Source organism: Haliotis rubra, unplaced genomic scaffold (genome assembly GCF_003918875.1).
Source record: "Haliotis rubra isolate DU_JTF1 unplaced genomic scaffold, ASM391887v1 Scf21, whole genome shotgun sequence".
Lineage (NCBI taxonomy): Eukaryota > Metazoa > Mollusca > Gastropoda > Lepetellida > Haliotidae > Haliotis > Haliotis rubra.
This window is the reverse complement of record NW_025766114.1, coordinates 1,873,941-1,898,279: the sequence shown is the minus strand read 5'-3', so window position 1 is coordinate 1,898,279 and position 24,339 is coordinate 1,873,941. Positions and strand designations below refer to the sequence as shown.

General features: G+C 37.9%; 1 protein-coding gene across 7 annotated transcripts in view; it reads right to left on the bottom strand.

Annotated features, from left to right (window-relative positions):
- Positions 1-24,339, bottom strand: part of LOC124276547 (ribonuclease P protein subunit p14-like) — a 62,598-nt gene that overhangs the window by 20,242 nt on the left and 18,017 nt on the right. For 3 of the 7 annotated variants that reach the window (XM_046712185.1, XM_046712186.1, XM_046712184.1), the window contains exons 6-7: positions 22,397-22,473; positions 13,576-14,512 (exon numbers count right to left, since the gene is read on the bottom strand). In XM_046712185.1, coding sequence (XP_046568141.1) covers positions 22,420-22,473 — 54 coding nt within the window. In that variant the 3' untranslated portion in view covers positions 13,576-14,512; positions 22,397-22,419. Of the gene's footprint in view, positions 1-3,389; positions 3,472-13,575; positions 14,513-15,944; positions 15,978-22,396; positions 22,474-24,339 lie in introns of those variants that run through there. The other 4 variants (XM_046712188.1, XM_046712189.1, XR_006898565.1 and 1 more) reach the window with 3 other exon arrangements.

The following is a 24,339-nucleotide window of genomic DNA, read 5'->3' as shown; positions in this document are numbered from 1 at the left end:
TACTTTACGGGTAAGTAGAAAATGAAGGTTTTACAGAGTAGGCCCCACAGGCAGTCAGCGATGAAACTTTATACATTATCTTCAGTTAAAGGAAGAGAATCACACAAGCAGATAATGTACATTTCACAGCCAAACAAATTCATCATTCCAGTTTATGAATTATTTCACTGAACTGGTTAATTTCAGACATTAAACGCTTTAGAGAAGATAACTTTACCTTATATAAAAACTATGTAAAAAACATTAATATGATGCATAAGGACTATTGTTCTCTCATTCCGAGATAAATGTACTGTCCCAATTTGAGGTATGCTTAATAGGAATAGTATTAATACATATTATATACATATTATTATTTCTTGCTGTCACAGAACAATATATGGCCCCCCACATTTCAGTTTGCACATTCCCTAAGTTCCATGGGACGATATATGTGTAATTAAACGTGATGTCATCACAGTGCGGCAATGAGCAAATCAATCTGATGACCAGGTACCATGTTGAGTAATTCTAACATTTCTGATTCTGTGAAAAATAAAGTTTAGAATTTGATGCAAAAGATATCTCTTTTACCACATACAAATCTTCAACCCATTCCATCACCTTCTAGAACAGAAACTGAAAAGGTTTATGACAGCGAGAGACGAAACTTTAATCAGCACAAATCAGTCCATGATCCCTTGATCACATGATGGACGGTGGACAGTGACAGAGGACAACCAGCCACAACACTAGCCCCTCAAAGCTCTATGAAAGGGGTGACTAAAATCTGTCAGTCTTGAAATGGAAAAAGTAAAAATACCTATGGTTTCAGTTAATTCAAATAATTCAATCCTCATTCTAAGTCGTAATTTACACCACAAAAACTAATAATTTGGTAAACCATAACATGTTCTGTTCCAGAATCCCTTACAGCAAAATGAAATCGCTGGGCATTATTTATTACATTTAAAAATCGCTGAAATATCCAGTATCTGCTTCTATTAGTCAGAGCCAAAAATAACTTTGCTCCTTTAAATAGATACCCTTAAGTATCCTGGCCTGTGGTGGCACTGAAAGAAAACTGCAGTATTATAATGTCAATAAAAGTGAACTGACAAAGCTCAATGTAATCGCCATGGGGAAAGATCACGGACATCAAGGAGCTCTTTAACCCCTCTACAATAATGTGTGTAAATTCTACTTTATCAATTCCATCAGACATTGCAGTAAAACGTTGTAAAGAGAAAAAACTGTGCAAATCAAATCTATCATCTATCCAACAATAACCCAGACAAGAACAAAACTGAAATTCATTACATTTAATGAGACCTGTGTGAAGAAGTTACTATTTCAAACACGATCAGTGACACAGAACAAATAGCAAACCGATACGCTTATTTTGTATGTCAGAAATCAAATTAAAAATGTTTAAATTCACAAAAATCAGTTTCATTTGGATAACAGCCGGCGACCCTGTAAGCTGGGATACTATCAAGGGAGTAATGTTTTCCTGACAACTGGTGTTGGTTGAATGAATATTTAGTTTTCTGAGAAATCGCTGCTTCAAGATGATTGTTACATGAATCATTGTGATAGTCACGCCATTGGCAACACGAGCCATGAGCCTTGTTGGAATATTTGGTTGTCTAAATGCTGATAATTATGGTTTGCAACACCCCTTTGGTACTCAGCTGTATGTCAAGTATGTCACTGTGCTTCCTTACCAGCACTTCGACTTGAAGGTTTTCATAAACACATGGGGTTATCAATGACTTTTAGTGACCCTTTCAAATAGTTTTCAATCAGCGAGACAAGCCACAGCTTTAATCAATGGCAACTCCATGGCAAGAAAGGCCGGGACTTTCTAATTAATGAATTAATTAGTGGACAGACCATAATCATTTACGGTCAGAAACACATAGGATGTATAGGATTAAAGATTAAATGTATTTATGGTCATGGGATAAAGGTTTGCAGAATGTTCCTACAGTGCTCTTTCTGTTTGAAAACACATGTGCAATTTCCGCATGTCCTTGACCGGAGAGTGTAATTAACTTTATTTTCAAAAAGAAGCCAAAGAATTAAAGATTGACACATGTATTGGAGCTAACAGAATAACAGGATAAAATGGTCGCCAGGTACACACATACCAGGGGTTGATGTCACGAGCAATACCTCACGTTGTTGGAGTACGTTGGCATGCATCTGACCAAGTCACAAAGCCAGATCTTACTGACAAGAACATGTTGCTGGAATAGTGAGTGAGCTTTATCTTACGCCAGTTTTAGCAATATTTCAGCAATATCAAGAAATGAGCTTCACACATTGTACCCATTTGAGGAATCGGGAATTTTCGGCGTGACGACCAAATGCTGTAACCACAAGGCTACCCTCATTGGTCAGCACTGACCTTTATTTGACCTGGTTATTTGGTCATCAAATTTATGGAAGAATGACTTTCTTTACCTGAGCTGAGAGCTCATGAATACTCTGAATTAAACAATGTTACATTAAAATCATGGAACTAGCAAGATGTTAAAATGTATTGATGTTCCACTAAACACCCAGATCACTACAAAACATCAAGGTCACATTTTTAAATAAAATATCTTCACATGCCTGGAAAAATCAATGCCGAAGAGTAGAAAGAAACAGAACGATAACGATGAATCCTTTCACAATGACCTCCACTTCAACCTTCACATAACAGTTGTTTTTACACTGATTTTAAAAAATGCAATTTATTACTCCTTGGTTAATACTTTATGAAAGTTCACATTCCCAATCTAACTCATAAGAGGGGACAAAATATCACCTCATGGTCCAGAGAGCATGCGTGCATGGGCAGTAGCTAATGAGCATGCTTAAAAAACTCAGCGCAGTTTGAAGGCGAGTGATTAATGACCCTACATGTTATCCATGGAAGTGCTCGTTTGGCTTTCCTATTTACCAATTACCTGACAGTGATATCAACATAGAAATTGACGAGTGTTTAACAGAGAATCTGTAATTACAGTTGAATCTGACATGCTTCAAAAGCAGATGTTGAATTCCATGAGCTGATCGCAGTTGAAGTGATCTGTTCGAGACTAATCACGCTTGAAAATGATTACGTCAAGTTTAGAATTACTACGCGTCCTAAAGTCTTCTTGATGTTGAAAAGACAGTTTAAATGTTTCAAAAGTAATTGCTTCATCAAAGTGCAATCTAAAATGAAACAAGATTCAAAACTGAAAGCATTGACTTAAATGTTTCATTTTCTTCGTATCCTCATATGTCAACGATAATGTCAAGTTTATTCAAGTTGACTGTACATGCTTTGAAATTTAATGCGGGTCATGTCTATTATCAAACAAGATTTACGTTTTTCATAACCAGTATGTTTTCGTTTATGTTTCAATAGTTAAATAACCTGTAACTATCAATGTCATCGCATCAAAAGTCAAGGTCACGGGAATTGACAGCTAATGCCATGAGATGTGGTGAAGTCTGAAACAAGAAATTGAGAATTCTGGCATCTATCATCCAAAACCGGTTTCCACAGGAGACCTGTGTAAGATCAAGCAATAGGTCAACCAAGTCGCGGATAGTAATAATTGGTCAGATTGGGCAATGTCCTCATATAAAGTTGAGTGAGTAAGTGAGTGAGTGAATAAGGTTTAGTTTACACCGCTTTAAAAATATTCCAGTAAGGGGACACCAGAAATACACTTCACTCATTGCACCAAGGTGGGGAGTCGAACTCCCCTTCGGCATGTCAAGCAAACACTTTTACCACTAGGTTACGCTACCAGCCCTCATAGTGCTGGCACTATAAAATCACTTAAATACCATATAAAGCAGCATTCAAACCAACTGATACCCAACATGACGTAGGTAGCATCACTTACATTTGTATACTTGTCAGAGTTATTTCATCTCAAATGTTGACACTTCTTTCACTTTCACACAATACAAAAAAAGGCTTTGACAGTTCGCTTTGCAAATGAAAAACTCATAAGGCTGAATCTGGAGTAAGCATATCATTCTTTAAACATCGTTCATCCCTGGTGTACAGAATAGGCTTTGTTCATAATGTCCATATTAAAGATTGAACATGTATATTTGACCATTTCTGACCACAGGCTACCACAGACTCTGAATGTAACATTGTAGTACATGGGTTCTCTTTTGATGACACAAGTATCTGTCCAAAACACACAATTCAAGGATGGGATCTGACAGGCACTCAAGTATGGATCAGGTTTAGATGGACTTGAGGGCTTGGCAAGATGAGTGTGTGAGTGATCATGAGTAAGGTTTTCCAGCAATAAAAGGACTTGCATTTCTGACCAATGTCCTACAATCTTCGCTTCTGCAACAAACCATCAATAAATAGTTAAAAGACGCTTTATATCTTTTTATTCAAACTCATAAAATAATATCTGGTGTCCATACAAGATCCCCAATGAGACCCCACACCCACCCCATATCCCACAAGAATATGAAATGGTCGGTCCTCCAAGGGCCTATAAAAAGATGACAATAGATGAGCTGTCACAGGACAGCACCATGATGATGATAACCATAATGTAAGATGAAAACGGTTTCCAAAGTAACCACTACACACCTTTTCAAACATCTATCAAGCACAACGATAATTCCTTGGGATTAAATATTTCATTTTATGCTCTGTCGACCCAACACACCATTATTTGAAGAATCACAGACTATGAAGATACATCCCAGGGTGTGTGCCAAAGTTAAGATTCCAACCTCTCCAAGACACCGAAGTGGCCATATTCCAATGGCTCTCTTCCGCCTATCCTATCAGACCATTGATTGCCCTATCTTGCACAAACAAAAGGGTGTCACCTTTGTAATTCCTGTTTAGTCAGGGACCACTGTCAATATTTGCCCAAGAAGGAAGAAGAGTAAATTAACAGACAAATGCACTAAATTGGGGGCAATGTGAACAGGGGAGAGAACAAAGCTGGTCGATTTTTCATAAGTGGACACTGTTTCCAGACAAATTTAGGAAAAAAGACGATTGTTTTACCGAGGAATGTTTTAATGATAGAAATTTAATGCACACATGTTCGTGTTACAATTTGTTTGAAGAAACCTTGCAAATATTTTCCAACCTGAATAGAACAAAATGAGGACTATAATGTTAAGAGACTTCTTTCATTAACTTGAAATTCTATTTCTGTGATTCTAAAGCTCTGATGAAAAAAAAACGAATTATGTTTGTCTGGAGGGATGAAAAGACTCCACAGAGGAATGGCCTTTCATAAGTACTGCAAGAGTAAACAGTATCCATTGATTTGACCTTTTATTTGCAGCAAATGGATGTATCTGGAACAACGGAAACTCAAACAAGTGTTGGAATTGAAAAATTATCAAAATGATTTCCTGGTTTTGTTATTTGCTCAGTAAAGAGATGGTATTTCTTTGTTGAAAACAATAATCATGAAATTATCTTCATTGATGAACAGGGAAGTAGTACTTCATTGTCATGAGTTTTACGTCAGGCTTCAGTCAGGACTTATGATGATTTTATAGTGGTAGCCAACTGAGATATCATACTACTGGTACAGGGGGTTTGGTTAGTTGTTCAGGAAGAGCATTTATCACGGTATTATTATTTTTTAAATATTGTCATTAATGTACAGGGATGGAGCAATTCAATGTCATGATATGACATGTGTGTGTGTGTGTGTGTGTGTGTGTGTGTGTGTGTGTGTGTGTGTGTGTGTGCATGTGAACATGTGTCTGTCTTTTTGGATGTATGATTCATCTCTGTCACTCTCTCCCTGCTTAATCGATCCCCGGCCACGTCATACCAAAAGACCTTAAAATATGGTACTTGTTGGTCCCTGCCTGGTGCTTGGCATTAATGGGTACAACAAGGACTAGTCAGCTCGGAGTCAGTATAATGTGTCTGAGTGGGAAATTCATGCTAACTGTCGCATGGTATCTCAGTGAGCTAGCACTATAAAACCAGCTTAAGTCTAGGCTAGTACTAACAGTCACACATACACACGCATGCACATCGTCATGTGGCCGAAATTATCTGAAGTGCGACGTTAAACCCCATTTCACCTCACCTCTCACTTCTTAAACGAGTCGGGACTAAAGCTGGTTTAATAGTTCTACCACACTGAGACACCTAGCTAAATATCAACAAACTCTATGACATGTCTTTGATGTGTCTCAGATCTGACCTGAACAAAAAAGCCAATAGCCAGGGTCACAACTGTTGACTATGGAGCAAGTGCTGTATTCCATGTCGGGTCTAAATGCTGATGGCGCCACACACAGTACCACCAATTAATTGCTCACCTTGCCTGGCTGGTTTCGACAACTGCAGCACGGCTAGCAACACACTCTGTCAAATGGGTTGACAGCAGCATCAAGAGCAATAAGCAGCCAAATATAGCCCAATCACTTACACTTGGTTCATCGAGTTCTTGAAGTTCTTGTAGTTTAATTCTCCGTGTAGGCTGTCATCTAATTCTAGAAACCTGTATCGATTATTTTCTAAAATTAAGAAATACTTTGACTGCACAAGCAAAGTGCAGGTTAACCCGTGGCTTCCCTATATATCTTGGGGAAAGCGTGGTTAAGTTATCTGAGGTGCTACAATTTGTTGTACCGAGTTACATCCCCTGGGCATGCCAGAAACCTATGATCATGGGTTCAAATCCTGGTTGGCTCAAATCACGTTTTTACTTTTGGAAGCTAAGCACTCGCTCATTCGCAATATACAGAGAGAGCATGAGTGATGAGTTTAAACAACATATCTGTCACTTAACACTTGCATGGAGCAAAATAGGAGTCTGGCAGGTGTAGGGGAAGCAACTGTCATCATCTATGGATCTTTAACTCAAATGAAATGGTGTTAATTTGAAACTTTCAAAGATGGATCCAAGAATTTTTAAAAATGGAAAGTAGGTTTCATATACCAGTAACACCAGTCATGCAAATGGGTGAGTACTTTCTGTTTCCCCTACTCTACCCCTCATCACACCCGTGAAGAGGTGGGTTAGAATTGATTTTCAGTAACCCATGCTTGTCGTAAGAGGCGGGTGGTCAGGTTCGCTGACTTGGTTGACACATGTCATCGGTTCCCAATTGCATAGATTGATGCTCATGCTGTTGATCACTGGATTGTATGGTCCAGATTATTAACAGACCGCTGCCATATAGCTTGAAAATTGCTGAGTGCGGTGTAAAATTAAACTCACTCACTAAGCCCCTACATTCCACCCCTGCCCTCCGCCAACATGCCCCACTCCAAAACCCAAATCTTCTCCAACCCATAACTCCATGAAATAACCCACAGTACCAAACATTTTGTAAAACCCTGCTTTTGATAATCTGGTGGGCATTTCATTGACTGGTGTACATACACATATGAAGCAAAATACCCTGTGGGTTGGAACAGAGATGGAGTAGAAAGAACCGTCAGTTCAATACTATGTAACATACTCATGGTCTGTGTAGATGAACACACTCCAACCATCATGCTGCGTTTGATCAAAGCAAACTTTAAGTGTTTTAACAACCTTGACAGACAACACCAGAACCAAGATCTCACCCAGACTCCACCAATCAGTCAAACTAAAGTCATACCATCTAGATTTTGGCAAACGTCAGTGATGTCCACGTGTCGTATAAATAAATGTCAATTTCCCTCAACCAATCAGGATCATTGAAACATACTCGTGGGGCTAATTTCTTTCCTGGTCCTTGTACAGTCGGCAGACAAGCCTCTTGAGGAGACTAAAAGACACCAGAAGGGCGAAAATGTCATTAGAATTTAGGCAAGAATCACAATGAAGTGGACACATGGTGCTCTAACAAGATATTTGCTATAATTGCTTGAGACCAATCAGCTTTGCAAGGACTGTTGGGATAGCTACCATAGTTACACGATCAGACTGCACGACAGTTTTACATTTGGGCATTGAAATCTTTTTTTTTGATTCTCATACAAGGACAATTATTGGCACTAACATTTGAGGACCTCCCACTATGGTACCAGCCAAGGGATAATTGTGACGGCAATGTCCTTCTCGCACATTTTCTCTTCTTCAGATGCAAAGACTGACCTACTCGAGGGGAGGACAACATTAACATCCCATCTTTTTTAACAAAGAAGATACTCGAGTGATGCTCTCGACTGATAATTTCATTTTCAGTGAAGACATGAATGATGCTTATGGGATAGTAAACAGGTTGGAGTTAAAATCTCCTCCAAATAGTGTTCCAATGTGCGGAATTAAACCCAGGTTTCGACAGGACTAGCAACCAGTTAACTTACTTGACCATTTGGCACCGCCATCTGTAAAACATGTGACAAACCTATTTCTGGTCACCATACAGAGGATGGTGTTTATTAATAATTGTTTTGTCATGGAAAGGATAGATTAAATATTACTGAATATTTGTACAAATGTGTCTACAACTGTCAATATACACAATGTGTGATAATCGCCCGGCTTAAGACACTTGTCTGGAAACGAATCATCATCTCCAGAAATGTTATAAGGATATATTCTTCTTCACATGCATATTTCAATATTTTCAATCAATTACAGTATCTATTTCATTTTTGTTTCAACATTCAATATCTTACATCATTTACACAATCCTTTTCATGTATATTTCATATATTCATTGCTATTAAATACATCTATTTAGTCAACATCAGGACACTTCAACCAAAATGCATACATCTGAAGCTTTAGTAACGTGGACAGAATGATCGTGATTATATTGCATCCAAAATCAATGTTTCAAGTCCGCCATATTCAGGTTATTCTTCATGCAAATCAAATCAACATTCCAATGTTAAAAAAACAGAACAATGATCGTTGGTTTTCCACGGGTCCAAATATCTGTTCTCATTCATGTGCAAGCGCTTCCGACAGTGATATTGATCCCCATTGATCTTTTCACGTGCTAAAAGTCAAGAGGCACCTCAGAAAATGGGTTTAATCAAGGAAAAGTTTTAAAAGCTGTCTCGGAAATAAAGAGCAGATTATCTAGGAATGGCCCACTTCCTTTTTGAAATGGTCACATAAAAACACACATTATTAGATCTTTTTGTTTCCAAAAATGTTGACTTTGAATCAATAACATCAAATGACAACATCTGCTAAGACCCATGTGTCATCAAATGTACTAGGTGAGTCTTGAAAAACACTAGTATTGAAAGAAAAATACTCTGTAGCTAACATTACCACTTACATTGACAGCTAGGTGACAATATTGTAAAGACCATTCTAATCAAAGCAAAAGATCAGTTTCGTCAAATGCAGTTGTATTGGTGGTACCATGACTGGCATGTTATGCATGAGCTAATCAAATATTTAATGTCAGAATTATAACTTCACATTATATTACTTGACATTACTTGAAAAGTAAGTGGGATGAGTTTCATTTAGAAAACTATGTTCACATTACTATAATCAGTTAGGCAATAACAAGACACTGAATGCCAACGGCATTTTAGCTACAACAGGTAGGAAGCAAGAAAGACAAGCGAAACGACAATTTGCCATTCTGACTTCTCGTATTTGCCACATAATACGTCTAACTGTAAGACAATGCATATATAACGATGGATTGACAAGACAAGCCTAATTTCCATTTCAACAATAAAAATAACCTGACAAGCCTTTATTTTTATTTGTTTCGCACCTACCCACTAACATTTTTACACTAGAGCAAGGGGTTCTTACATCGAATAATTATGAAACAATCTGGTCTTCCGGAAGAAAGAATGGAAACAGCTATGTGCCCAACAGTACTGTGCATATATTTTTTTCCTTTTTGACAGAAATCTAAGTTTGTGAAACATATTCAACGAATGATTAGTTATATAATCCAAGTACAGTTCTTGACATGACATACAAGTAAAACTGAAATTGAACGTTATCTCAAGGCTTCAAGATATCAGTTAAAGGTTTCCACCCAAGTGAACAAACGATAGTGTTTTTAAAGATTATGGGTTGATGTGATCAGTTTCGTTAGTTTTCAGTGAAATAACAGACAAGACCAGGCAAGGAAGGTAGAGTCATGAAAGGATAAATACAAGACAATTTACCAAGCACAAGCAAAGATATTAAATGAGATTAATAACTTAATTCATGTATGTTGGTATCAATAGTGAGATTGTTATTAGAGGTAGAACATCGTGGATTATGACGTTCTCTTATTGAACTCACTCACACTCAGATCCATTCACATTCTGCACCATTGTGATCAGATTCTAGTTCCGGGTTTTGTTAAATCCGTCACCCAAGGGTTCAAGGGTTTTCTTGTAGAGAACACCCTGATGAAAATAAACGGGCAATGTAGTTCAAAACCTGATAATTTATCAATGATTTGCTGTTAATGTTAGGTTTGAAAAACAGGCTCGGAAAAACATGAGAAGGAGAGGTTTCAAGAAATATTGATGACAGATTTATGGATATGACGATGTTTTTCATTATTTTACATTTGACAGAGACGCTCATGTTGTTCATGAAAATCTCTTATAACAATTGCGTCACGATATGGCTGAGATATTGCCGATGTGACGAGAAATACTAACTCACTCACTCTTATAACAATTGTGCTGCTTGTTTATGGCCATATTGATTGTTAATAGTAACTGGAGTATCCTTGTATTTAGAGGTCATCAAGTGGTGCAGAAAATATCTTCAGGACCGAAAGAATCACCAAAATTCATAAATCACCAATATCATGACAAGGAAGTCACGAAGGATACTACATCATAGCTATATGACAACCGATTCCTACGTTTTGTGAAATTGTCCAAAAGTGTGTGTACTGATCCATCATATATGGTAACAGATATTTATCATATGATATTTTGATACACACATAACTGTCACTTTTAAACAATAAACAAGAATTGGGCTTGTTTGTTTATGATTCCTTCGTGTACCTGAAAACTGGGTGCCATACTTCAGAAATGGTTGAAAGGTAAAAAGAACGACCTTTAAAACCAGAGATATTTTCTAGAAGAATCTTCAAACTAAACAAATTATTACTCTTGCACTTAACGAAAAAGGCAGTAATAGTTCACACATTAGGTACTGATCAGAAGAAAATGGATTTTGTCGGCTGAAATGTTTTTCACCTCGTATAAACTATCGCTATTGCATAGCCACATACTATCAGCATCATTTACAAAGGCAACAGCATGTGGGCTCAATCAAAACACAACATGCAGTATTTAAATATTGACATGTCCTGACATCCTGACATCAACCGATATGGTGTGTAGCGAATGTGATTTTAGTTGTCTAATTTTGTTAGAGCCCAGATGAGGCTGATGGCCCATGACTACTCGCCATGTACAGTCTTGCTCAGGTTGCATAGAACATGCGTTACTCCTACGATTCAACTTCCAAATGAGTCAAATTTACCTGTTACCTGTATGCACAATTGCTTTTGTGTACAGGCTGATTTAACTGATTTTGTTCGTTGCTTAACATTGCATTCAACTATAGCCTAGCTGTGTGACTGATCGAATGAATCTATCATGTTCGGGTCTGACAAGCCAGTGACTGATATTATCAGCAACGATTCACTCCGTCAGGGGTCACCGACCAACTTTATCATGTCACCGAACCCGACCATCAATCCACCAATCCTCGCTACAATAGTTAGGCGATTAAAATCAATTCAAATCCGGAATCGGCACACATGCATGTCCATTGTGAAAGCTGCACAGGTCAAAAACAGATCTTGTCAAGCTGCTGAGGTTGAATGGGACTGTCACTAGACCCGAAGTAAATCAAAACAGATTCAGTACCAACATACATGTAATCAGTAATAAGCATCTGTCAGTACCATTACAGGTACCTCTAATTTCCCATCAGTCTCTCCTAATATTTACCTTGTAATGAAAACATGCTGGTCCAACAGTTCAAACCTAGGACACCAGCCAGCACTTTCAGCGTCTCGTGAATTTAACATAAAGAAAACCAGCCCGACCTCAACCAAATGACACCTCGGCAGATGCTCCCAGGGTGTCTTGAAGATTGTGACTGGCTTTACAGTGGACACAGTTTAAGGTGATAAAACATAGCCCGGCTGTGTTGAATTACGCTAATGGAGTTTGAGACAACATTGGCAGGCAAGTCTGTCGCTGTAATCATTTCAGATAGTCTGGTCTCCCTACAAACTCTATTATGATGAAGGCCGTGTGGGTCGTCTGTTCATGTTGGTGGGGGGTCGGGGGTCAGGTCTGAGTATCTTCCAACCTAAACACCGTGTTATTGTAATGATGATTGTCGCTGGTACATTTTCTTTTCCATGGCTTTGATCAATTTCACCGTGGATTACTTTGAAGTGTGTAACGTATAAAATAACCCATCTCTGAATTTTCACCTGCTACCTCATGGCGGCATTTCTAAAAATGCCACATCAGTGACAAAACGTGCTATCAAATTCCCTAGTCAAACGTTCAGCTTGTTTTTGTTTTCAAGTGAACAGTTGACTTGCCCCTGCATGTGGCTGTGATAGGTTCCATCGGATGTACTTATCGTTTGGCAAACACATAGCACAAAATAAGCAAACTAGTTCACCTTACACACAATTAGTTATAACGTATGGTGAAGAAAGTAGATGGTGAAGAAAGTAGATGACCGTAACAAAGTGCAGCTTCCTGATATATATGTCTTTACAATCTTCTATTACTCAATAGATTCTTCTATGTATGAGCTCTGCTGCAGAGAATGATTTCAGTTTTTCCAGTGATATTATAGTGTGTCAGTTTGATGACATAGGACAGCCTAAAGTGATGCAGGACTCAGGACTCAAACCCACAGTCATACGATGCAACTCTGCACAGTGATTTGTCACACCTTACATGACTGGATCTCCTATTCCCTGCTCCAATGAAGTGAATAGTGAAGAGAATCATTTTCAAAAACGTCTGCTCAATGCTTTACAAAACCCAATGGGTAGGACAAAAGAGTATCATGTCTCTCTTGTGAATGACAACATCAATAAATACTCAATAGCACAAACAATTATCTTTAGCCAAAGACATGTTCATACTTTGGTCATGTTGGTTTGGGAAAGGATATTTTTCAGTCACTGAATAAAAGATTCTATTTCTTTATGTCACGACATGAACAATATATTATATAGTCACAACTCATATTATTCAGGACGTGTTTTGAAAAATGAGGACCTATGTTTCCTTTTTATATTTCCTAAAGGAGATTATTTTAACAGCTATTGCAACAGTTATCCAAAGCTTGGTTGACATATTTTGCCTTGCAGGAAAAGCATGGAAGTTGAGGACCGATTCTAATCAGGAATCACCATGGCGGTTTTCTTAAGAAGGGCAGACACCACTGGTCGAATCCAGCTCGTCCGCAACTTATTTTGGACTTTTGATTTACATGAAATATCTAAAAGTTCTATATTTGTGAGTAAACAACTAGTCGCTCTGGATTTCCACTTGTTTAGGACTAACGGACAAATGCCCAGGTGCTCCTTTACTACCTTAGTGACTGACGATCAGCTTAGTGCTTTGTGAAAGGAGGCCCAGGTCTATAACTGAGACATTAAACAACAACATGGTAGGAAAATATCTTAATTCGATAAAACAAAAAACATAAGAGCACTTAAGGAAATTTGTATTGTTCTTTGTGTTAATTCATCAACACGAAGTAACGAATTCATCAAAATCCCAAATGATGGGCATGCAAAGTTTCTGTACGACTGCATAATTTTTTTCTCATTTTGTTGATGTCTTCTCTGAGTGATTCCCCCAAGTAGACACAAACCAAGAGAGTGTCAAACACCAGGATTTTGTTCCAGATATATTATACATGACAGGATGTATCACACATTATCATTCACGATTAAATATTTGTTTCATGATCTAATACTTCCTCTGTGAGAAAGGCGAAGAAATACAGAAACGTATGTAATGTCGAGGAGTGCATTAGATGTTCACTGACAAGTTGTATTAACATTTCATTAACTAACAGGTTCATTAAACTCTAATGTTCCATTCATTTTTCATCAGTTAAAGGTGTGTTATTCACAGATTGTACAAATATGTTAAACTATCAGCAACTGCCGATACCTTAAGTGTAAATTCCATTAACACCTCACTAAATAAGGGCATTACCTCATAATTGTCCCAGGTCTGATCATTAATAAACAAGCACTTTGTCCTTACTGTCGTCAGCCAGGGTTCCATGAGTTCCTGCACTTCATCTGACTTGATATTACTGCTCACATTCATTTAATGATGTACTTTACATGTCCTGGAGGTTTCAAAGCAAAACCAAAAGTTTTCATATCGGAACAATGACTTCTATCAACATATTATCCTACATATTTGGATAAAGATGAGGTTGTTGATAGTTTCCCCACAGACACATGTTTTCAGGTTGTGATTGTGTTACATGTACTTCAATAGGACACTATCCTCAGGGTGTGACCAATGCTATTACTTCCAACAGAAGACTTGACACTGTTCGTCTTCATATCTGACCTTTATTACCTGAAACAATGGCATGAAACAATGGTAAGTTATTTTCGGCAGACATATAAAACGTGTTTTCAGTTACCTGCAGAACCAGTTTGTGTATCCTGTGTATAATTACCAAGTGTCACTAGAATTCCTGACAGCAGATGTAATGTTACCAATATAGGAGTCCGTTTAGGCTTTATTTCAGAATCTTTCAAATGCCACCAGGTATAATACAAGCCAAAGTACATGTCAAATTAAGTCAACAAATACAAATAAGGAAGGAGACCATGTGACCATGTAAACTAGTCTGATTTCATTGCAAGGTCAGCTGAAATGAGTTTAATGTCAAGTTCAAGGTTATTGTTCATATATAGTGCAATTTGAGGGTATCCAGGCAGAACCTCTACCCAGCAGACCATGGAAGTGGTCGAGTTAATTGAGTGCATAACACCAGTAAGGTACCTGTAAGGTGTATGCAGATATGACAATAAATCATTGTGCAAATATCTTACAAAGAGCTCTACAAACTGCACAAATAATGAATCATTTCTGCAAGGAAAAATATCACTTTACTCTAATTCAGAAAACTCAGTCCTTCACACTGAAGCACACACAGTATTTCACAGAAGAATACCGTTATCACAAGGAGGCATGGGTGGCATATGAAGTGGTCGTATCACGCTGAAATTCTCGGCTTTCATCAAAGGGCTAAATGTCTACGACCGTTGCTACTTTCCTCTTGGTATTGAGATATAACCTTGAGAAGTACCTGGTACTCACTCACCAAATACGTATCTAATAGTCTTTGTTACTGTTGTATCGTAAAACATTATGATGTCATATTTCAGGATTCTGTTGCAGAAAGTGAATGTTGTTTTACACCAGTTTTAGCAATATTTCCCAATATCAACATGTGTGGGACATGCTCTTGTACAAAACAACCTTATTGCTACAACAGTCATCTGTCTACGGTCACCTTACTACTAAGATTGCATTGTACAATGACAACTAGGTCTGTAAGCTGTCTGGTAACACCTGAGAATAAAGTTGACATTCAAAGCAACAGAATCAAGCACTGAGTGAAATACATTGCTAAATGTCTGCAATCCATGTAGTAACAGTTGATGACAATCTTTACATTGAAAGTTCAAAGCAACATAAATTAACCTGTATCAGAGAGGACAGGCTTTCAAACATTTACATACAAAGCAACATAAATTAACCTGTATCGGAGAGGACAGGCTTTCAAACATTTACATTGAAAGTTCAAAGCAACATAAATTAACCTGTATCAGAGAGGACAGGCTTTCAAACCTTTACATTGAAAGTTCAAAGCAACATAAATTAACCTGTATCTGAGAGGACAGGATTTACAAAATCAGACACAGAAAAATAACTACTGTTACACCCTCATCCAAAGAAACCAAAAAATGAATTTGATTAGTTGAACTGGAGGCGTTACCCAGGAGATCACAGGAGATCACAGCTAGTCCCTCTGAAGGAAAATGTGTGTGAAGAATTACACTAATCATTTTGCAACCATGGATGAAAGACAAGAAATGAAGAAGAGGCTCTGAAGCCAACAGAATCTGTGATATGATCTTGTAAATAAGCTTTCATGTATGGTCTTTACATACTCCTACTGTTTAGGTCAGGATGATGTCAGATCAACTCAGCCGGTTTGAGTCACAAATTAGAAAGTGTTAAGAAAAAAGTAACAAGTTCATAGGGCTTCATACAAGTTGCATATTTGAACAGAATACTAAATCACATTTACACTGTGTAGTTTGAGATGCTCGCTTACAAAAATGCATGATAAATGTCAAACCTCTGTAGTATAACATAACCTGTGCGTATATGTCCTTTCAAAAAAAAAATATACTTTTCTACATATTAAATACTTGCATCACACATACATGGGTGAGTTGGGTTTTATGCTGCGTTTAGAATATTCAGGTGATTTCACAGCCAGGGAGACAAGAAATGGGCTTCACACATTATTTGATTAGATGTGTGAGCAAGCACAGTTCAAAGCCAGGATTCTGTTACCCAATGATTGAACATCCGAACTGGCGTTACCCAGGAGATCAAGTTACAAAGAACAAATCACAAGGACCGAGGATAATCCCACTAAATGAACTGTATGTGAAGAAATACAATCATTTTGCAACCATGGATGACAGAAGCTGCAGAAATGAACAAAAGCCTCTGAGACCAATAAAACCTGTAATATGATCGTATACATAACTTTCCACCTTTCCATGTTCTGTACATACATGTTTAAGTCAGCTGATTTGAGCCACAAATGAGAAAGGGGAAATTGAGATTTGCATAGCTTCATACAAACTGCACATATGCATAACATACACAGAATAAAAACAATTATACGGTTATGTTTGAGTTGATTGCATACAAAAATGCATCACTAATTTCAAAAGTCATTAGAAAAACTATTTGTGCATATTTCATTTCTAAACAGAATGTATATATATCTTTATCCTTATTTACAGATTGAATTCAGGCATTACACATACTTAAGTGTGTAGTAGTTTTAGGCAATATTCCAGCAATATCTCTGCAAGGTATACAATGGGCTTCACACATTGTACTGATGGGTGGAATCAAACCCAGGACCTCGGCATGACAGAGAAACGCTTAAACATTTGGCTACACCATTCTACTGTTGTGACAATACATATATAATCTTTGTTAATCGAACATGTTGAGAAGTTTCACACTTCCAGCAGCAGATGAACAGATACAATTTGAAGCCAAATACTAGTAAACCAGCATTTTAAGCAAAATTGTTTTTTCAGTCAGTGAGAAAATACCAAACAGACTAGACCCAAGGGGATACAAATATACTTCACACCTCAATATCACAGCCAATACTTGTTTATATAAACTCAAACGATAAAACATTTTCTGGAGTCTTTTGTTCCTGTTAGTGGCACATAAGATCAGGCCAGCCTGACATGGCTTCCCTTTCTGAATCAGTGGATGTTAATACATACAATGAGGAACATGGCAAGACATGGCAGGGACAAAGCTAGATTTAGATTATGTCATAAAGGAGCAAAATGCATTAAAAGATGATTTTAACTAAATGAAAAAAAGACAGACTACAGAGTGCAGGAAGAATCTAATGAAAATATCAGCTTAATTGAAAGAAAGTATTTTGGGCCGGTGGATTCAGACTCCCAGAGGCAATATCAGGGCTATGGGATTTCATAGGAATTGCAAATTACATGGAAAAGACCTTGTTGAGTTTGACATTTGTTGACAATATCTCCTCGAATATGGATGGCGTTTCTGTCAATATTACATAACAATGAAAGTATCTGATTTCACATGCTGATGACATCGCGAACAAACCCCCAGAGATTACAGAATGTGTTGCTGGGCACAGTGACACTGACAACATATAGATGCAACTGTCCAACTTTCAGAAAAAAAAAGTGCTTTGATCAAAACTTCAAACGTGACCAAAAGGATTTTTCTAATCTGTTTGAAGAAGGCTTGTGATGTTAGAAGCTGATCATGTCAGAATAACTGATTATGAACTTTACCATTTGTATGTTTGTAATGTCCTTCAAGGTTAATGGCTTTTTTGGCATGAAGTGCTGAAGTCAGAACCAAACACAAAAAAGTGAGTAAGTGATGTGATGGATGGGTGAATGGGTGCATTAGTGGGTTTGTGGGTAAGCGAGTGTGTGAGTGAGTAGCTGACTGTGAGTGAGTGAGTGAGTGAGTGAGTGAGTGAGTGAGTGAGTGAGTGAGTGAGTGAGTGAGTGAGTGAGTAACTGACTGTGAGTGACCGAGTGACTAAGTGAGAGAGTGAGGTTTATCATTTGTCTTACCAATACCAAAAATCATGCAAAAGGAATTAAAGAAGACCTGAGCAACTCGCATTTTACATATGTGGAGAATTGAAGTCTCTGTGATGTCCATCAAACACATCAACAACACCTGTGTGTGTTCTCGCTTGTGTGTTTACTTGTATGTATGTATGCATGCATGTGTGCTTGTGTGTGCATGTACTAGTTGGGACTCCAGCACCAGGCTTCTGAAAGACCATGCCCCACATGCATACCCCACAAGTGTAACAACTCTAAGGCAATCAGTCCTTGTTTCTCCCTGTGGCAAACATGCTGACATGTACCACGTCTTGTTGTAGAACAGGGACGGTGGTCAAACACCCACCTTCCACTCTCAGGGCAGATGCTCTTCCCCAGAGACCACTAAGGCAGTTGATCTGTAAGTAGTCGAGTCTGGGCCATTCATTGGTGGATAGTAAGAGCAATATTCACAGCCCAAGAATGTTGGCAGTCAGCAATATTCCAGCTACATCAAGGTTACCTGTAAGTTGTCGGTCTGGGCCATTCATTGGTGGATAGTAAGAGCAATAGTCCACACAGCCCAAGAATGTTGGCAGTCAGCAATATTCCAGCTATATCAAGGTTACCTGTAAGTAGTCGAGTCTGGGCCATTCAGTAGTGAATAGTAAGAGCAATAGTCCACATAGCCCAAGAATGTTGGCAGTCAGCAATATCATTTGTGGCTTTGTGGGTAAGCGAGTGTGTGAGTGAGTAACTGACTGTAGGGTAATCTGTGAGTAATCGACTCACGTAGCTGATCCTCATTAGACTGCCTAAAGACAGGTGATATGCTCATGTGATCTGAGGCATCGTTATCCTCGTAATGCAGAACTTGACGTTTGTATCACTTCCAAAATCCAATCAGAATTTTAAGCCTGGAGCACTGATGAGTGTACTATTTTGTACCAAACACATGATTATTATTTGAGAATCATCCTGATGTATACAACATCTAGTGGTCTAGTGATTTACAAGGGTTGCCATGGATTTCTTTTCCGAATAAAACACAGTTGAATATGTGACTGGTTAGTAATCACCATCATCAATGCAATAATCTGGATACATCCAATACTTGAATTACTGATACAATATTTTCAATATTGATTTTGCTAAAAGGGGAATAACGGTTTCACAGAATAGGCCCCATGAGCAGTCAAGAATTAAAGTTGATAGATTATTTTTAGTTAAAGAAAGTGAAGATGATGTACATTTCACAGCCAAACAAGTTATTGGTTAATTTCAGCAAGACATCAAATGATGATAACTTGATTTTGATTAAAAACTGAGGAAAAATATTGATATGCACCATTTTTCGGTCATTAAGAGACGAAAAGACTGTTTCAAAATTAATACATTTTAATTTTGAAAAAATACCAAAATACATAAGGTAAAATGAATGTGTGTGCTTGTGACAAAAGATAGTTCCTCTATCACCTCCAAAATCTTCAACTTATTCCAGCCACAACACTAGCCCCTAAGGCTCTTTGAAAGGATTTGACTAAACATCTGTCAGTCTTGAAATGGAAAAGTAAAACTACCTCAGGTCTCATTTAATAATTCAATCCTAATAGTCTTAATTTACAAAAAGGGGCGGTGGGGTAGCCTAATGGTTAAAGCGTTCGCTCGTCACGCCGAAGACCCGGGGTTCGAATCCCCACATGGGCACAATGTGTAAAGCCCATTTCTGGTGTCCCCCGCCGTGATGTTGCTGGAATATTGCTGAAAGCGACGTAAAACCAAACTCAGTCAGTCAGTCAGTAATTTACAAAAACCTTGGGCCAGTCATGACCAGTTCTGTTCCAGAATCCCTTACAGCAAAACGAAATATCTGAACATTATTGGCGTGCTTAAAAATATTTTTTAAAAACGCTATAATGCCAAATATCTGCTTCCATTAGTTAGAGCCAAAAATAACTTTGCTCCTTTAAATAAATACCTCTAAGTATTCTGGCCTGAGGTGGCACTGAAAGAAAACTGCAGCATTATAATGTCAATAAAAGAGAACTGACTAAGCTCAATGTAATCGCCCTGGAGAAAGATCGTGGACATCAAGGAGCTCTTCAACCCCTCTACAATAATGTGTGTAAATTCTACTTTATCAATTCCACCAGACATTGCAGTAAAACATTGTAAAGAGAAAAAAACTGTGCAAATCAAATCTATCATCTATCCAACAATAAACCAGACAAGAACAAAACTGAAATTCATTACATTTAATGAGACCTGTGTGAAAAAGTTACTATTTCAAACACGATCAGTGACACAGAACAAACAGCAAACCGATACGCTTTTTCCCTATGCCATATATCAAAGCAAAAATGTTTCAATTCAGAAAAAAAACAGTTTCATTTTGAAAACAGCAGGCGACCCTGTAAGCTGGGATACTATCAAGGGATAATGTTTTCCTGACAACTGGTGTTGGTTGAGTGAATATTTAGTCGTCCTAGATATCGCTGCTTCAAGATGATTGTTACATGAATCATTGTGATAGTCACGCCATTGACAACACGAGCCTTGAACCTTGTCGGAATATTTGGTTGTCTAGATGCTGATAATTATGGTTAACAACACCACTTTGTCACTCAGCAGTAAAGGATGTCGCTGCACTTGAGGTAAAGGTTTTCATAAACACTTGGGGATATCACTGATTTTCAAATATATTTCCATCCGTGAGATGAGCGACTGCTTTGATCAATAGGCTACCTCACCGCCCCTCATGGCTAGAAAGGTCGGGACAGATACATAGCAAAGAGTATTAATGATCCACAATGTCACTCTTTGCTTTGGAAAGATTGGAAATAACAGGGTATCATGGTCGTCTGCTGGCACACACATACCACGTGTTGCTGGAATAGCGAGTGAGTATGGCTTTACACTGCTTTTAGCAATATTTCAGCAATATCAGGGTGGAGACACCAGAAATTAGCTTCAGACATTTTACCCATTTGGGGAATCGAACCCTGGTTTTCGACGTGACGGCTACAAGGCTACCCTCCTTGCTCAGCACTGACCTTGTTACTGGTTATTTGGTCATCACATTCATGGATGAATGACTCTTTTTACCTACAGACATTACACACAGAAAATTGGCATCAAACCGATGAAGACTCTGCTTTAAAAGACGTAATATCAAAATTGTGGAACTATCGGGACTTCTCCAACTAATGGTGCCATGTATTGATTTGCCACTAAACATCGAAATTGCTACAAAAACACCAAGGTCACGTTTAAAAATAAAATTTCTTTATAACCATGGAAGAATCAATACCCAAAGAGCAGAAAGAAATAGAACGATAATGACGAATCCTTTAAGGAATGACCTCCATTTCAACCTTATTCACAAAACAGTGGTTTTTACACTGATTTTTAAAAATGCAATACATTACTCCTTGTTTAATACTTCATGAAAGTTCACATTCCCAGTCTAACTCATAAGAGGGGACAAAATATCACCCCATGGTCCATAGACCATGCATGCCTGTGCAGTAGCTAATGAGCTTGAGCGAAAAGAATCAGTCCAGTTCGAAGGCAATGATTAATGACCCTACATGTTACCTATACAAGTGCTTGTTTGACTTTTCCATTTACCCATTACCTGACATTGAAATCAACATAGAAATTGACGAGTGTTTAACAGAGAATCTGTAATTACAGTTGAATCTGACATGCTTCAAAAGCAGATGTTGAATTCCATGAGCTGATCGCAGTTGAAGTGATCTGTTCGAGACTAATCACGCTTGAAAATGATTACGTCAAGTTCAGAGTTACTACAAATTCTTCTTGATGTTGAAAAGACAGTTTAAATGTTTCGAAAGTAATCGCTTCATCAAAGTGCAATCTAAAATAAAACAAGATTCAAATTTGAAAGCATTGACTTAAATGTTTCATTTTCTTCATATCGTTAAATGTCCACGATAATTAAGTTTATTTAAATTTGCCTGTACGTGTTTTGAAATATAATGCATAATGTAAATCAAATAAGATTTATGGTTTTCATAACCAGTATGTTTTCGTTTATGTTTCAGTAGTTACTCACCTGTAAATATCAAGGTCATCGCATCAAAAGTCAAGGTCACGGGAATTGACAGCTAATGCCATGAGATGTGGTGAAGTCTGAAACAAGAAATTGAGAATTCTGGCATCGATCATCCAAAACGGCCTTCCACAGGAAATACGACCTGTTTAGGACCAAGCAATTGGTCAACCAAGACGCGGATAGTATTAATTGGTCACATTGGGCAATGTCCTCATGCAAAGTTGAGTGAGTAAGTGTGTGAGTGAATAAGGTTTAGTTTACACCGCTTTAAAAAATAGTCCAGTAATATCATGGTGGGGGACACTGGAAATACGCTTCACCCATTGTACCCATGTTGGTGAGTCGAACTCCCCTTCGGCATGACAAGCAAACACTTTTACCACTAGGCTACCAAACCAACGCTCATAATGCCATATAAAGCAGCATTCAAACCAACTGATACCCAAAATGACGTAGGTAGCATCACTTACAATTGTATACCTGTCAGAGTTTATGTTATTTCATCTCAAATATTGATGCTTCTCTCACTTTCACACAATACAGGAAAAAGCTTTGAACGCCTGCTTTGCAAATGAGAAGCTCATAAGGCTGAATCTGGAGTAAGCATATCATTCTTTAAACATCTTTCATCCCTGGTGTACAGAATAGGCTTTGTTCATAATGTCCATGTTAAGGATTGAACATTAACCTCTGACATGACCATTTCTGACCACTAGGCAACCTTAACCTGTGTACATGTCCTACAATCTTCGCTTCTGTTACAAACCATCAACCAATGACGCTTTGCAAGACGCTTTATATCTTTTTATCTAAGCTCATGAAATACTACCTAGTGTCCATACAAAATTCCCAATGAGACCCCACCCCCATGAGACCCCCCCCTCCACCAAGAATATGAAATGGTCTGTCCCCCAAGGGCCTATAAAAAGATAACCTGATTGTCAGCTGTCACAGGACAGCACCATGCTGCTGCTGCCGATGCTGCTAATTAGGATGAAAACGGTTTCCAACAGTAACCACTACACACCTTACTTTTCAAACATCTATCAATCACAATGATAATTCCTTGGGATTAAACATTTGAATTTGTCCTCCGTCGACCCCACTGACAATTATTTGAAGAATCACAGACTATGAGGATACATCCCAGGGTGTGTGCCAAAGTCAAGATTCCAACCTCTCCAAGATACCAAAGTGGCCATATTCCAATGGCTCTCTTCCGCCTATCCTATCAAACCATTGATTGCCCTATCTTGCACAAACAAAAGGGTGTCACCTTTGTTATTCCTGTTTAGTCAGGGACCACTGTCTATATTTGCCCAAGAAGGAAGAAGAGTAAATTAACAGACAAATCCACTAAATTGGGGGCAATGTGAACAGGTGAGGGAACAAAGTTGGTCGATTTTTCCTAAGTTGACACTGTTTCCAGACAAATTTAGAAAAAAAGGACATTTGTTTACACAGGATTGTTTTAATGATTGAGCAATTACAATTTGTTTGAAGGAGCCTTGCAAATATTTTCCAGCCTGAGTAGAAAAATATGAGGACTATAATGTTAAGAGACTTCTTTCATTAACTTGAAATTCTATTTCTGTGATTCTAAAGCTGTGTTGAAAAACCTTCGAATTATGTTTGTCTGGAGGGATGAAAAGACTCCACAGAGGAATGGCCTTTCATAAGTACTCAAGAGTAAACATTATCCAGTGATTTGACATTTTTATTGCAGCAAATAGGTGTATCTGGAACAACGGAAACTCAAACAAGTGTTTTTAAAGAACTGGAATTGAAATATTATCAAAAGGATTTCCTGGTTTTGTTATTTGCTCAGTAGAGAGATTTTATTTCTTTGTTGAAAAAAAATAATCATGAAATTATCTTCATTGATGAACAGGGAAGTAGTTCTTAGTCATTTGTTCAGGAAGAGCATTTATCAGGGGTATTTT